The sequence below is a fragment of the Panthera tigris genome, chromosome A1 (genome assembly GCF_018350195.1).
Source record: "Panthera tigris isolate Pti1 chromosome A1, P.tigris_Pti1_mat1.1, whole genome shotgun sequence".
NCBI lineage: Eukaryota > Metazoa > Chordata > Mammalia > Carnivora > Felidae > Panthera > Panthera tigris.
Window position 1 is genome coordinate 11,216,485 of NC_056660.1, and position 17,021 is coordinate 11,233,505.

At 40.7% G+C, this 17,021-nt stretch overlaps 1 protein-coding gene across 12 annotated transcripts in view; it reads left to right on the top strand.

Annotated features, from left to right (window-relative positions):
- Window positions 1-17,021, top strand: part of FRY (FRY microtubule binding protein) — a 337,838-nt gene that overhangs the window by 214,710 nt on the left and 106,107 nt on the right. For all 12 annotated transcript variants that reach the window (XM_042996220.1, XM_015544523.2, XM_042995799.1 and 9 more), the window contains 7 exons: window positions 6,293-6,551; window positions 7,842-8,024; window positions 10,565-10,651; window positions 12,838-13,097; window positions 13,520-13,709; window positions 14,329-14,453; window positions 16,416-16,473. In XM_042996220.1, the coding sequence (XP_042852154.1) occupies window positions 6,293-6,551; window positions 7,842-8,024; window positions 10,565-10,651; window positions 12,838-13,097; window positions 13,520-13,709; window positions 14,329-14,453; window positions 16,416-16,473 (1,162 nt within the window). The remainder of the gene's footprint in view (window positions 1-6,292; window positions 6,552-7,841; window positions 8,025-10,564; window positions 10,652-12,837; window positions 13,098-13,519; window positions 13,710-14,328; window positions 14,454-16,415; window positions 16,474-17,021) is intronic.

Below are 17,021 nucleotides of genomic sequence, written 5' to 3' on the forward strand. Positions count from 1 at the left end.
AGCTGGCTTTGGTCACTGCTACCTGTAACCTCTTCTTTCCTGTAATCAGCAACCTCCACACCACGCGCCCTTCTTTCTTCCATTCCGTGTTTAGGACCTATTTCAGGAAGATTATAACGTTAAAAAAAAAAGGTACAGCCTAGGCTTTTGCCTCAGCTTAACAACCAGAATGTGAACAAAGAGCACATTCGTTGGAAGCAGGGAAGCAATGGAAAGGAAGGAAAAATAAGCCTGGATCAAAGAGGGGCTTCCAGCTCCGGGTGAGAAGATCCAAGGAGGAACAAAGGGTAGAATCCCAAAGAATAATAAGCATGGTGGTTTGGGGATAAGGGAAGCTGAGGAATAAGAGACTCAAATACTGTTAATATTTGAGTATCCCACAATGATGGCAAAAACTGAGGGTAAAGAAAAGCTCTGAAGCAGGCGCCAGGTGCCAAGGTTACCCCAAAAGGTATGCGAGCAGCAGGTCGGTATGCCAGGGACAGCAGTGGAGGACGTGAGTGAGTAGGAGTCAAGTGTTCACACAGAGGAGGGGTTGCCGAGCGGAAGGGCTGGATGTGGCAGTGAGAAATCAGGGGACAGAGGACCGCTTGTCATGGCCTGTGAACCACCAGAGAGCGAGAGACCACCATCTGAGAGATTTGGAGGAAGTACCAAAAAAACGGGAACGAAATGGAATCACAGGAAAACCATGGATTTTGCAATCCTGCTTTTGCAATTTTACTAACCATGTGATCCAGACAAATTATTTAACCCGTCGGCCTTTTTGTCTTGGATGAAACAGGAATAATACCACCTATCTCATAAGGCTGTTGAGAAGGCTAAATGTCATAGACGTGCGCTTTGGTGCACCCAAGGGAAAATGTGTCAGCAGGGAAAAGGCAGTTTTCAGTTCGATTGAAGCAGAAGGAAAGTTCACTGGTGTCAGTGAAGTTCTAATTGCTGAAGATTACACGCGCTGAGGCCTTTGGAATACAAAGTTTTTGAAATGTCATGCAGCGTTCAGATACACTCTCTGAATCTATTTTGCCGTGACTCTGTGGGGTGGACTCTTACCTCTGGAATCACTCTGATCACTGAATCCAGGGACGCCTGACTTCTGCTGACCACGGTGCCAGGCATGCCAGAAGGGAATTCTCTTAGACGTGGTTGGAATGTCAGTGCTATTTATGGTGCGTCGTGTTTATTATTACGTACATTCTTACAAAGCCCAAAGCAATGGGTACTGTTTTTATGAGGGGGAAGAGCAAATAAACATTCTTGAGAGTTCAAGTCTTAGAAATCAGGAAAATGACTGGACTTATATGGGAAGCCTGTGAAGAGACCTTTTTCATAAACTTTAAAGGAAGCCGGAGGCTATTCTCCTCAAGGGAAGGATAACTTGGAGTGCTTGACCTACACACCGGGTCCTGTTAACCTATGAGAAAATGAGCCCCTTCAGACCTCCTTGAGAGAGGGTCAAGGGACAAAATGAAGAAATTCAATAGCAATAAATGTGGGTTTCACGTCTATAGTTACTTTATTCCCCCATCATCAATCGCATTGGGACTGAGTTGACTCTTGAGACAATATACAGTCTAGTCAGAGAGGTATGACACCTTTTAGTTTAGATACTTCGTGGTCGCATCCATGGTACGTTGTTACTAGAGAAAAACTTTCTTTTCTTTAAAACTAGCAAAATAAGACCAACATTCCTGCCAGTTCCCTGTTCGCCCCTTGACCCGCCCAAGCTCAGTTCCCTGAATAAGGAGTTTCAAGGATATGTCCCACATGACTGTCCCCAGAGCCCCTTGCCAGCATTTCAGGTAATGACTACATTACCACAGACACTCTAATTTCAGACTTACAGTAGTATGTTTAGCAGGACAATGGTGTATGGAATGAACTGGCAAACCCCTTTCCCCAAGCTACTACGTTTCTGATTTTGTGTGTATCCCTCAGCCCACTTATAATGGCTGTGTGAAGAATCTTTCCAGTTGGGCTCCATGGAAGCCACGCTGGCTGTCCTGACATCATGATAAGATCCCTGGGGACAATTTCCTTCCTGCGCTCACAAAGCCTGCCCTTCCCAGCTGTCTGGGTACCCCTGGGATTCTCCACATAGCAGGGGAACTTACTTGTGTCCTTGGCCATGGGCATCATTTTTCTCTTAACTGTTCTCCCAGATGTTTCCTGCTCTGTCCCTTGACCACAGGAAGAACCTTTCCCCCAATGGCATACAGGCTTCTGTCCTCTGTCACTTCCCACAGCATGGCTGTTGCTGTGCTGTTCATGGTCTACCTTTCCCTTCGAATAATTTGTCATAAGGTTGTTAGAATCAAATAATGCATATAAATCACTTCACATAATGCCTAGAACACAGTAAACTCTCAGCAAATGTGAGTTATTATTTTTAGGCATTTTTGCATTTGCATAAAAGATTATGCCATGATGTACAATGCATTTTCAGACACATTATGTTAAGGAAAGCTGGGCACGTATTTAGTCCTATTTTCAGAGAAGGAGATTTGGACTTCAGAAGAGTAAAATCAGTTGCCCAATGTACAGAATTTTCCTAAAGCCAAATGGCAGCGACACACGTCTTTGGTTTGATGCAAAATGACAGATAAACACTTTTTATGCAGTGTTTCCTTATAACCTGTGGAGATTGATGAGGTAATGTGTACACAGTTTCAGAATCTTCTGTGGTACTTGAAAAATATTTTTTCATATACCATTTTTTATTCACCTTTCAGTATGTGTCTGTATAGTGCAAGGTGGCTAGTTGTTTTGAGTATCTGAGAACTATTGTCTCAATTGCATCTATTGCCTCAATAAACCACTTACTCTTATTTCTTTAATTTTAATTTCTTTTCATTGAGATGCAATTCGGAGCACCGTAAATAGTTGCAGGTTCATTGTTTAACACCTGCAGAGAGGAAATTCCAGCCACTTCTGGCAATTATTACAAAGGCTAACCACCCACCTGTCGGCAAATTACTACTTTTGGAAACCGTGGTTTCCTGGGCATCGCTTTAAAACCATTTTTCCAGGGCACCTGGATGGCTCAGTCGGTTAAGCATCTGACTTTGACTCAGGTCATGAGCTCATGGTTTTTGAGTCCAAGCCTTGCGTCAGGTTGTGCACTGACCGCGTGGAGCCTGCTTTGGGTCCTCTGTCTCCCTCCCATTCTCTCTGCCCCTCTTGCGCTCTCTCTCAAAAATAAACAAACATTTTTTAAAAATAAATAATAAATAAAACCATCTTTCCCTCTGCTGCCCTTGACGTTATAGGGCAGCAGGTTCCTTACCTTTTCCTAATAACCTTTTGTTTTTCCTGCCATAGTTTAGAAGGGGCTGTTTCTCCTAATGGATCTTTTTCTTCTGGATATAGTCTGTGAACTTGAAAACACTCCCTTTTCATTCATGTATCTCTAACACAACAAGGTTATTCAAAAGTACTAAGCTGACCCCATGTGAAGCTGAGCTCACCTTTACGAAAGTGTTTTCCATTAAAAGTCATTTATCTGGTCTGACCAACCAAGAAGGTGGCCTTGCTCAGGTTCTGATTTTTCCCCTTTTAAGCCACACCCTTACTTATTCAATAACAGTCTGTGGGAGCAGCACATGCCCTCGCGATCACACAGCTCAGCTCCTCTGGATCACTGAAAGCGGGGGCTCCAGGACCTCTGCACTGGCACGTTACCATCAGTTAATGTTTACTGAGTGCCTGTTTTTCCCATCCTAAAGGTGGCTTGTCATTTGCAGAAGCTTAATCTTTCAAACATTCAGGACCATAGATAGTATAAATACAATAAATAGGAATCATGGACTTAAGATGGGAAAATGACTTCAACTGCTATTTTATAAACTAATGTTTTTAAACCATGGGCTGCAGAATGATTCAGGGGTGCTTATAGAGTAATGTTTCTTCCCATATGAGGGGGGCCTCAGGCCCTTAACCCCAGCTTTAACTCAGATGTTATGTGTTACAGATTACACTTAATAAGCTGCTGATTAAAATACAAAGAAAGTTTGTAAGTTCTTTCTTTGTTTTACAAAGTTTGTAAGTTTGGCCAGTCCTCAACTGGAAGCTCAGGGCAAAGGCATCTTTGTTTTCTTTCAGTCACTGTGACCTCCTTAAGAACTGTAGACTGAGTGGGGCAAGTCTAACCGGAAGAAATAGCTTAGATCTTCCTTTTCATCATCTTTGTAGAACGTCACTTGCTTTTGGAACAGGAAATACATTTTCCCTGACTTGGTATATATCTGCTCATTAACAAGCTTTTGCCTGGTTTATATTGTCAAATTTGGACCAATTAGTGTGCTTTATGCTTTAGAGAATATGAAAGGTGTTTGCTTATCGAGTTTTTGAAACCATGTTTATTCAAAAATATAGAACTGTACCAGACTTGGTTTTTTTTTGCAGAAAACCAGATTAAGGGTTAGATGTGCTAGATTGGAATCCTGGACTTTGAGGAAGTTCCTTAACCACTCTGGGTCCCAACGTTTCCTCCCTTTCATTGAGGAGAATATCGACCATTTGGGGGCGCTCTCAGTGACTTAGCCATTTTCTTCTCCCACACTAAATGCCTCCAGGCTGCTGAGTCCTTAGAAATATGATCCCCTCAGTGTCTTTGACCTCTCTGTCTTCCTTTCTTACCACTCCTCTGCCTTGGGTCAGGCCCCCACCGCTTGTTGCCTAAGTCACAGCAGTGACCTCCTAGCTGGTCTCTGTCCTGCCTCTGGTTGCTTCTCTAAGCCTTCTCCTCCGTATGTCTGCCTATTGTTTTTTTCCAGATGTGAATCTAATCATGTTGTATCACCTATAACTTTCAAGATACAGTTTGTTTTTTTTTCTAATAATAATAGCTAACAGTTACTGAGTGCCTACCACACCCTCCTTGTGGTGCCATATGCCATACATGGGTCATCTTAATGAACCTCACAACAAATTTATGAAATGTGAGTACAGTTATTCTCCCTGTTTTCCAAATGAGGCTCTGAGGCTTAGGGAGATTGAGTAACTAGCACAAGGTCACATAGCTAGTAACTGACAGAGGCAAGACACTGATCCAGGCTTTCTGATTCCAGAGCACACACACCTCACCCCTTCCCTGCTGTATTGCCTCCCTGCATGGCCCACAGACCCTTTGCCAAGCTGTCTCTGCTTTCTCTCCAACACCATCTCACCCCTGGCTCCTACAAGCACCCTACCCGATTGATACAACCATACTGACCTCGATATCCTAAGGGCTGTTACATCTGCATCTCAGGAGAGTCTCAAAAATATTTGTGTCTTAAATAAATGAATAGAAGAATCTGTACAACATTATGTTAACTGATGGTTAATACAATGTCAAGATTTAGTATCATTATGATACTCTAGGTTAAACCACCAATACCCTGACATTCTCAGGTTGACTTGGGTTTTCTCAACCTTGACATTGTCAGCATTTTGGTCTAGATAATTCTTTGTTGTAGGGAGTTGGCCCGTGCATGTTTGGCCAGATCACTAGCTTCTAACTACTAGAGAACTGCCGGTAGCACTCTCTGAGTTGTGACAGTCAATAATGTCTCTGGACATTACCGCATCTCCTTTGGTGGGCCAAAATTGTGGACCATTGATCTAACCCTTAGTTGCTCATTTTCACTGAACTTCCAGATGAGTCCCTTAGCTTCTCTGGTACTCAGCTGTTTTATCCTTAAAAGTGACAGGGTTTGATACTAATGTATTCTATAGTCAATAATGTATTAAAAAGTTATTCAGATACACCTAAATGCCATGTAATATTTTAGATTTCATCCTGAAACAGAAAAAAAAGGACATTAGTGAAAAACTGGTGACAGCTGAATAAAATCTGTAGTTTAGTTAATAGCACTGCACCTATGTTAATTCCTTAGCTTTGATAAAGGTACCATGGTCATATAAGGTGTCCACATTAGGGGAGCCGAATGAAGAGTATATGGAAAGGTGAACCATTTTTTTTTAATGTTTATTTATTTTTTAAGAGACGGAGAGACAGAGTGTGAGTGGGGTAGGGGCAGAGAGAGGGAGGAAGATATAGAATCCAAAGCAGGCTCCAGGCTCCGAGCTGTCAGCACAGAGCCTGATGTGGGGCTCGAACCCATCAGCTGTGAGATCATGACCTGAGCTGAAGTCGGATGCTTAACCGACTGAGCCACCCAGGGGCCCTGGGGGCGACCCATTTTTGAGACACAAGGAAAAACAGAGGCCTGTGTTTGTTCAATCACAGATCTAGAAGAAAAGTTAATAAACTAAATCCCTTTATTTTCATTGACTCATTTTGCAGGCTGTCTATTCATATGGATGATGAACTGCGACACATTGCACAAAACTCTCTTCAGGGTTTACTTGTTGACTTCTCAGACTGGAGAGAAGATGTACTGTTTGGCTTTACCAACTTCCTACTCCGGGAAGTAAATGACATGCACCACACGCTCCTTGATTCGTCCCTGAAGTTACTGCTCCAGCTGCTCACGCAGTGGAAACTGGTCACACAAACTCAAGGAAAAGTCTACGAACAAGCCGGCAAGATCAGAAATTCAGAGGTAATCTTCACACTCCTCCCACCAATTTATATTCCCTAATACAGTACACACGTAAACGCGTCGCAGCTCGGAGACACTTCGGCGTTCTTACTTCCAGCCACCTAGGAACTTTCTGCCCTGTGGTGGCCCTTAATTTTTCCATCCGTGTCAACTGTGACCGGGAAACTCAGGGTTGATATGTTATCAGGTTAGAGTTGTTAAATTCACAAAACCATTAAGGGAGTAGAAATCGCTCTTTTCCGAGAATTATGACTCTATATCTGTAAGAGCAAACGGCTATAGGCATGGCTACTGAGCCAGCATGGATATGCATATATGAAAGTTAGCTGCCCACTAGTTTTGTTTTGTTTTGTTTTTCCTAGCCTGCAACATATTGGTTGCCTTGCCCAATATCCACAGAGAAGAAAATGCAACCTTGTGGTTTCTTTATTCTTTCACAAATCAGCCCTAAATGGCAAAAATTAATGACAACGTTATCAAGAGCCGGTTGAGGAGAAGTGTTGTCAGGAGAGCAGGGGCAGCGGTGACTTGGCATCGAATGAGCAGAGAGAGGGCCTGGCGAGGGAAGAACACAGCTGAGAGTCTGGGGAAGGCGGAGGCTCAGGGAAGCACAACAGCGCTGAGGAAAGAGCCAGGATCCAGATCCTAGGTCGTTCCTCTTTCCTTGTGTGTTGTACACCCGCCGAAGCACGGAAGGGAGAGAAACAAGGATTGTGTGCGCTTGTCATAGGGAAGCCCTGAAACGGATGTGGAATCTGCCCTGTTGTCTGGCTTGCTTTTGTTTCAGACCCACTTGGTCGTGGTTCGGAAACTTTGAGAACCCATCTCACAAGCACGCACAAACCTAGATTAGAATCTAACACAAATGCAAGTAAGTAAGTGTGATTAGGAAGTAAATGTTTGAAAATTCAGTTGAATGGTGTCCAAAAGTCTGTAGGGAATCTGGCTAAAAACAAATTAGGCCACTTTGACTGAATTTATGGAATAATTGCCAACAGTATATGAATAGAACCAGTTTTGTTCTTATTAATATTAATTGCCTTTGAAAGTGATTTCTTATCAGAGGTAACAGATGGTTGATGGTATTTCAAAGTAACAATTGATCTAAAGAAAAAAGAGATCTGTGGTGTCATGAATAATAATGAATTTATACTCCTGTCTGATTAGAAGCCACTGTAATTTATTTTAATATTACAAGGTCACATGTGCCGAAAGATGTGCATGTGAGTACTTTCTTCTTCCTCGATTGTTATTTTTCTGAATATACAATGTGTTCTCATTACGTGACAGCTAATTCCAAATGGCTCCAGCCACAGAATTCAGTCGGAGCGAGGTCCCCACTGCAGTGTTCTTCACGCCGTGGAAGGCTTTGCTCTGGTTTTACTCTGCAGTTTCCAGGTGGCCACACGCAAACTGTCCGTTTTAATACTCAAGGAAATTCGAGCTTTATTTGCTGCCCTGGGTCAACCGGAGGTATGGATTATCCTTCTGAAGTTTCCAATTCATTTCTTTCTTTTGAAGTTCAGATTAAAACCTGTAAATAATGCATTATTGTTTTCTGTCCTTCCGTTCGCACATGTCAAGAAATAATTTTTGATTCGTCATGGGGTTTTGATTATGAAATAACATTCTTGATCTGTATGAGGTATATATTCTGAGAGCAATAGAAAAAGACCACTCTTGATTCTGTAAGAGGTGGTGCTTGGTTAAGAAGTGAAGAATTTTAAGATTCAGTTATGTGTCATTTTTCTTTTTCTTTAAATTTTTTTAAATGTTTATTTTTGAGAGAGAGAGAGACAGAGCGTGAGTGGGGGAGGGGCGGAGAGAGAGGGAGACACAGAATCCGAAGCAGGCTCCCGGCTCTGAGCTGTCAGCACAGAGCCCAATGCAAGACTCGAACCCACGAACCATGAGATCATGACCTGAGCTGACACCGGACGCTTAACTGACTGAGCCACCTAGACACCCCCAGATCATTATTCCCACTAATGTTCAGCACACATCAAATTAAGAAGATATTATTACATTTATACTAGAGAATGAACTTGAGAAAATAAGAGTTCCATTTAAAATGATCAAGGTATCAAACAGTCTGGCTAACTGAAATTTGTTTAATTGCATCAGTAATTGTAGAAAATGCCATCGCAAGAAAATGTCCCCTGAGATCAGAGAAGAGAGCCTATTATTAAGCATTATCGGCCAGCTAACCTCCACACTTGGTCAAGTGCTCTACATCCTTGTTCTAACGTTAAGCATGTTGCCTGCGAGCCCAGGTGGCCAATCCCAGTACCTAGGTCGATGGGAGAAGGACCAGTTTTTTGTGTCCCATACTTCTTTGAAAAATGCTACTTTCCATTTTCTGGGTTTAAATCACTGACCTTGGTTTTATGACCCACAAAATGGCCATTGTCTTTACCAAATATTTTCAAATCCATCACAGTGCTTTATGTTCACTTTTCTTCAGATAGCTTTGTGATATATTTTAGGACATCTGTGGTTTCTGGTGAATGAATGTCTAAGACATACCGTAGTTTGGTAAAACTCTGTTCAGTCTCTAACTATGATAGTAATGATAACAATGATTACCATGGATGTGTCTGGCACTGTGTTGTGCTCTACACATAGTATCTCATTTAACTTTCACGATCACCTAAGAATTAGCGTTATTATCCACAGTGGACAGTTACGGAAATTGTGGTTTAGGGAAATTCAGTACCTTACCCAAAATCAACAGGATGCAACAGAGCCCGAATTGAAACCCCTGAAGCCCCGTGTTCTTTCTAAGTATAGCTGACATACAATTGTTACGTTAGTTTCAGGTATAAAACCCATGCTCTTAACTGCTTTTCCAGGACTGTGTTAAAAACATTTCTCATATGTTACTTTCTTGGACCAGTCCCAGCTTTGTATAATTTTTTTATTGAGGTGTCATTGACCTACAACATTATATTAGTTTCAGGTGTACAACATGGATCTTTATTTGTTTACATTGTGTAATCATCCCTACAATAAGTAGAGTTAATATGTGTCACCATACAGAGTTATAGAATTTTTTTCTTGTGATGAGAACTTTTACAATCTGCTGTCTTAGCAACTTTCGAATATGCAGGATGGTATCATCAGCTATAGTCCCCATGCTGTGCACTACACCCCCATAACTCACTTATTTTGTAACTGGAAGTTTATACCTTGTGATTCCCTTCGTGCATTTCACCCACCCTGAAACCACCAATCTGTCCAATCTATGAGCTTGTGCTTTTTTTTTTCCAACCACAATTTTTTTTGAAACCATTCTCATTCATACATGAATAATGACAACCCGAGGCTTTCCTGAAGGCTTTTAAAGTAAATAATTTGATATTTCTGAGCTTCTCTATAATAAAGGATGGCAAACATACACATACCCATATATATACATATGTATATATGCTATTTGTGTAGAAGGATTTTCAATAAGATACTCTCTCCTATACCCTGTAGTTTGCTTCTTTTACTAAATAGCTTACACAACATAGATACCGCAGAGTATGTGGTCAGTCTCCATTGCACTTTCTTTGGAACTAAAATTCAATCATAGTCAACAATTTATCAGTTATTTTTGCTGATGAATGACTTATGGATGTAGCATTTTAGTGATCCAGCAAAGCATATTCTTGTGGGGCTTTCATCCTTAGAATTAACGACAACATGAACACTCTGAGGGATGACGTATGGCACGAGTGTTTGTTTAGATCCTTGTGTACACGCATGATTTTTTGAAATTCAAGTATATGTCTTTTCAGTACACTGTGAAGTTAGAGCTCTAATTATCTTCCACTGAAACTTGAAAGACTAAACTCAGACTCACAGGGAATTTAATCTACACATTTCACCATCTTGGCATTCACTTTTCCATGAGAAAACCCTTATCACTATCTTGCAAGCTGTTCTGCTTCGTGTACTGAACAAAGGCAGTGGGGTGGGTGGGAAGGATTCATTTTCCCATGGAGAGTAACTGCCGACCCTTCATACAGGACGATGACAGGCCTATGATTGATGTCATGGATCAGCTAAGTTCTTCCATTCTCGAAAGTTTCATTCATGTAGCAGTTTCAGATTCGGTAAGTACACATTTGATCCTGATTCCTAACTGTTCTTAAGTACAAGCTCTGGATCTGTCTGACAAAGAGAGACAAAGAAAAATGCTGTGGCAGAATGCTGGGGTTTTATGTCAGATTAATAAACTGACACAACAGTACTTATGAAAACAAGACAGGCTTTTCAGATAGTAGCTGAGGAAACATCCAGATAAATTTCAAACAAAATTTGAGCCTCAGGAATATAGATAATATTTTGCAAACTGCAATTTCAAGAAGAATTGTTCAGGATTCTTTAAGAAAGTTAATTCTCTTTATTTATTATGCTTAACACTGTATGTAACTTCTATATGGTGCCTTACAGTTTACAGCATCCTTTAACATTATCTTTTTCAACCCTCATAGGTACTAAACACAAAAATATTTAGGGGCAGCGCCATAGTGACACAGAGAGAAGCATTAGGACTGGCACTTGACCCTACTTGGACTCTGACTATAGGACAGCCTTATCTGCCATGCAAATAGATTCTTTTTTTCAAGAGCATATTGACACACTTTAGTTTCCTGAAAAAATTTGAAGGGAAATTGAAACTGATATTAACTATCTGATTTTTTTTTTTTTAATCAGCATAGTGCAGTAAGGGGACCTAGATTAATTTCAGCTAAATAGCTGAAAAGAGGCAGTGCAGGTCAGGGACCGCTTGCAGAATCCACATTGCTAATGCCTCTTGTATATTATTGTCAAATAGCTATAAACGAATGCAAACATTTGTCACAAATAGCTATAAATGAATACAGAGCCTGAAGGTGTTTGTGAGCTTTTCATGGTCTTTTCTCTTAGACTGAGCACAGATCCTTACCTTTAGTGGCCCTGTCCTTGCTTACGGTCGTAGTAATAATGATCATTACTCAAACGAGCAAGCCCGGCAGCACAGACTTTCACAGTGATATTGAATAGTCCTTCTTTCCGAAATTCGATGTGTTTTAACATGGAATGGAAGAGTTGAGTTTAATTGTTATATACACATATTTTATTTGTCAGCAGATTATATTTCGTTCATGTGATTTTGTTCTGTCTATCAGAATCAAAATCCTGAGCCAGGGGTAGCTAGAGCAGCCATACCTCACTTAGGAAGATGCACAGAAAGGGGAGAAGAAGAATGTGCCTGCCTTGTTCCAGATGTTTCTACATTCCTTAGCTCACATAATTTACCTAAAAGATCAGGTGAGATTAGCATTCTAATTCCCAAGTTATAAATTCATGTCTCCCAGACAGAGACTCTGGGATGCTCAGGACTCTTCCCAGGTCATGAGCTCTGAGTGGGGCTGCTGTTGGAACCTCCTCTCTGACACTGAAGCTCAAGATGTGCCCCCTTAAAGCCCGCTCACCATTGAGGCTACTAGTGTGGCACCTGACCTGTGGGAACCTGTAGATCCATCAGATAGAACGGGTCATTTTAAATGCCCGACAGTCATAAAGGCAATCTTCTCTCTGGGCACAGCTGCCAGACTATTTGAAATGTGGTCTTCCCCAAACTTTAATATTCTGGACTTAAAAGAGAATGACACATACGAACTTGCACGAGATATGCGGCAAAAAAGTTTTCAAACGTATTGGTTTTTTTGGCTTGATAGCATAGGTCAAGAATAAGTAGGTGCTTTACCTCAAAACCATCAGTGAAATGCCCTTCATTAAAGGGACTGCATTCAGCCATCTCCCTAAATCAGAGGGAAGGTATTTTAATCTAAGTAGAGGTAAACAAGATTATGGCATTAAAAGGCCCACACTACCAAGACAGGGATTAAAAACACATTTGTGAATCTTAGAAGTTAATAACTTTTAAGAATTTTCAATGGCAAATCCATGATCAAGTTTAACCCAGACCATATATTTTTCAATAAATATTCGGTGAGCAGTTGGGTCTACTAATGCACAGTGCTATGTGCCATTAAAACTGTTCAAAATATGACCTGTGTCCTTGAGCCCTGCACTTGAACTGCTTTCAGTCTTGCATCAGAAACAGCAGTGGCTACAAATGGGCATCCTATGTGGCAGGAGCAGGAGGGGTGTTTCAGATTCAAAGCTTGGCCCGTCGCAGGAGGTAATCAGCAAGAGCACTGTGGACGAAGGGGCATTTAGACCCAGCCGTGGTGGGGACGTGTAATTTACAGTGCAGCATTGATTCATTGCCTACTTCTTGGACCCACAGGCCACATTACCGCTGACCCACAGTGTGGATCTGCAGTGGTTGGTGGAGTGGAATGCAGTCCTGGTCAATAGCCATTACGATGTGAAGAGCCCTTCCCATGTCTGGATATTCGCTCAGTCTGTCAAAGACCCCTGGGTCCTCTGCCTCTTCAGTTTCCTCCGGCAGGAGAACTTGCCCAAACACTGCCCCACAGCCCTCAGCTACGCCTGGCCGTACGCCTTCACTCGGCTCCAGTCGGTCATGCCTCTGGTTGACCCAAAGTAAGAGAACTGTGTTTTCCTCTTTTGTTTATCATTTTTGCCCTCTTACATTTACATGTTATCTAAAAGATTGGCATATTATAATCCTCTCTGGTTTCTGCACTTCCTAATACAGAATTCTTAATATTGAATAAAAGCCAGTCAAAAACTTACCTAGCACTAGTTTGTTTGTTTTTTCCTTAATAATCCATATGATTGAGTATAGACTGTCAGAAACTTAGAGGTGAAAACAGTCTTAAAGTTCTATTCAACTTCCCATCCAATAGAGACATTCCCTGTCCAGACAGTTCTTAACAGCCTAGACAATCCTTGACGGGCAGTAGGTCAACTGTGTTTGGGCACTTCCTAGGGTCTTTATTTAACAAGTGATATTTAAAATGCAGAACTTAGTTTCACTCTTGTTTTCAACTCCGTACTTCCAGTAGCCCAATTAATGCCAAGAAAACCAGCACCGCCGGCAGTGGAGATAATTATGTTACCTTGTGGAGAAACTACCTTATTCTTTGTTTTGGAGTTGCAAAACCCAGTATTATGAGCCCGGGACACTTAAGAGCTTCCACTCCAGAAATAATGGCGACCACACCTGATGGTACAGTGAGCTACGATAACAAGGTGACGTGACATGCTTCAGAAGAATTATTCTGTAAGGTTTTTTTTTAGCTCGTTTGTCTAGAGTTCACAGTGCGCGTCGCACTGTGCCTGCCATCTGGAGTATATGGGATCAGATTTTCATCCTACACATTTCTAAATTCCACTGAGCGTTGACGTGCATAATTTATTAGTCCTCCCTGACAAGTGGGGAACTGAAGATTAAGAGAAGTTAAGAAACTTGGTTAAGACCATAGAGTGCCCTGAGGTTTATTCATTTATTATGCCCTGAGGTTTGGTTCCTGCCCTGCATACCACATTTCTCTCTCTCCTTGCCAAGTATTCTCCTTGAAACGATGCCTTCATTACATGATCTTGTTAAGAATGGGTTTGTAGATTTAATTTTAAAAAAAGAAGACATAATAAAAGTATTCTTTAGGATTTGTGTCCCAGGTAAAAAATGCATTCATGGTGCTGTATTAAAATTTATGTCTGTCTTTGTTTTTTTTTCTCTCTGAAATGATGGCAGTGCTTTGGGACGTGGTTTAGTACTTTGAAACTGTTATAATGGAATCATCCTTTGACTAAAGGAAGCATCGGTTATCATGTTACCTCTTTTTCACTTTTAATCAACTTGTTTCAGGCCATAGGCACCCCATCGGTGGGAGTTCTGTTAAAGCAGTTGGTGCCTTTGATGAGACTAGAGGGCATTGAGATCACAGAGTCCTTAGTTTTAGGATTTGGAAGAACAAATTCCCTTGTTTTCAGGTACGGTAGTCTCAATGAGTTGCTCTAAATTCGTTCTTACTGCTGTTGTCGTAGTTCCTGTTTTTAACTCAAGTTTGAGTCTGTGTGTTGGCATGTGCCTGGGGGGGTTTATAGGCTTTGTGCCATTTCCTTTGTGTCCTCGTGGTTTGACGTGCATGTAGCCAGCGTTTCTCACCGCCGCCTCGCTTTTCCCCTTTTGCCTTTGCAGCTTTGATTTTCCATCTCAGATTTTATCTCGTTTGCAAGATTGGTTTTAGATAGCTATAAGGGAAGGTAATTCAGTGTCCATCGCCAGAGAGCCAGACTGTTCAGAGGCTTTCATGTCAAAACAATGAGGTCTGCTCATCAGCCATTTATGCAACAGATCTCGAAGGCTAAGCACTGATAGAACTCTTTCAAGGGTATTCTGTTACACTAGTCGATCTTTTCAGAAGGTGCTTTATCTGCCTTAATAGAACCATCATATCTCGGATTCTTGGCTCATTTCACACCTTTAATCAAATAACCGTTCCATCTGAGGCAGTGTCAAAGCCTTTTGAAAGAGTCATCATAAAATATTAGTTCAGGCTGTCTCTGGTGACTTGAGCTAAGCATATAAGCACCAGTAAAATTCCCAAGTTTTTTATGTAGAGAGAAAAGGGAAAGCTCTAAGCATCTGCCATAGACCCTATTCGAAAACTAAAGATTAATGAGACATTTTAGAGGCAATTGGAAAAAATCTGTTACATTGTTCATGTATAGAGTCAGATTTTATTCTCATAAAAAGTAATTGTGAGTTCTGATACTGGAGTGTCAGCTCACCAGTGTTTTTACTACTTACTAGTTAACCAGTTAAGACAAAGAATCACATAGACATACTACAAGAAGATAAGAAAACAATTCCTGGAATAACCTAACATTCTTTCCCAAAGAACCTAAGAAACTAACATTCTTTCCCAAGGACATATGTTCTCGTACATCTTGCCCTATGAGTATTCCTAGGGGTGGGTAAGATTATGCAATTTATTACCCACGTGGGTCCGGAAAACTTAGTCTCTGGGCCTCAGTTCCCTTACCTGTAAAACTGTTATAATAAATAAAAATGAAGTATATCTATCTAATAAAAAAAGAAAAATTGTTATAATTATAAAATCTATCTTACATATTTATTGAGAGGATTAAATGTAAAAATGTACATAATAAATATTCAGTAAATGGTTGCAGTTGAAGGAGGTCATTAATATTATTTCCATTTCTTTGATGAAGAAATTCTAGCATCTGTGCTAGAAAAATCTGAAATGGAGTCCAAGTGTTCTGTCTCTCAGCACAGAATGCCGCAAAGTTTACTTTCCTAACTTTGGATTTCCCTGGAGGATGATGTCTAAGAGCACAAATTATCCCACCGGAAGACTGCAGAATATTGCAAGGTGTTCAGGCATCGAACAGACAGACTATACACAAAATACCTAGCCACAGGCTAGCTCTTCTAATTTGTCTGTCTTGACATAGCAGTTCAGAAGTTATTTCCCAAAGAACACAAATACTTAGTTGAGAACTGGAGATCGTGGGGATGGGTGAAAGATGAAAATGTCTTCTGTGAAGGACTCGATTTTATCTTCATCCCCACTGCCTGTAGTAAAGTGCTTTGAATGTAATCACCACTTGTAATACATTGTTTGTTTAACTGTTTAGAGGGGGATTTTCAACATCAGGGTCTCCAGAACAGTAAATCAGAATCAAGTCAACAGACATGCATTGAGCCCAAATTATATACATAACACTGGGATAAAGACCAGTAACACAAAGTACAGGCCAACACCTAGTTCCAGTTCCCCACGTGACTAAGAAACAGGAAGGCCAGGGGGCGGTTGATGTCAGAAGCAAAATGAGAAAAGAACATGGTTTAGGACTAAATGCATGTATTTGGTGATAAACTTGGTGTCGATAATAGTGAATTTCAAATGCCAACCTTTATCTCCATAGAGAGTTGGTGGAAGAACTCCATCCATTAATGAAAGAAGCCCTGGAACGAAGACCAGAGGTAATATTTTTAATTTAAATACTTAATACCTCCGTTCATGTGGTCAATGTTATAAATTTAGATCGTACTTAATGGTTTCCCCTAAAAAAAAAAAAAATACAAACACCCAGCCTGCTTTTAATAGTGAATCTTAATATTTTAACTTCTGTTATTTTTATTATTGTTCAGTATTTGAATATTTAGCATAATACGGTTCCTCTGTTAAAAGATTCTGTGTTCTAAACTCATGAAGGCAAACAATCTAAATGGTCACGCGCATGTTAAAATACTACATTCTTTTGTAGGAGGTTTGAGTTGATTGAATGTTTTTGTTGGTTTGCTTATTTTTTACGAGGAGTTGAATGGTCAAGATATTATTTGTTTGATCTGGCATAGGAAGGATTTTCTTCAAAATTATCTTTCTTGAAGTGAACTCTGGAAAGGACAAATTTATACACAGCAGGATTAAAAAAAAAAAAAAGAAGAGAAGATGGAAAAAGAAGCTTCCCATATAGTAGATAAGATACAAGAAGCAGCAAAAATTTTAGCAGTGTGACTTGCATGACCAG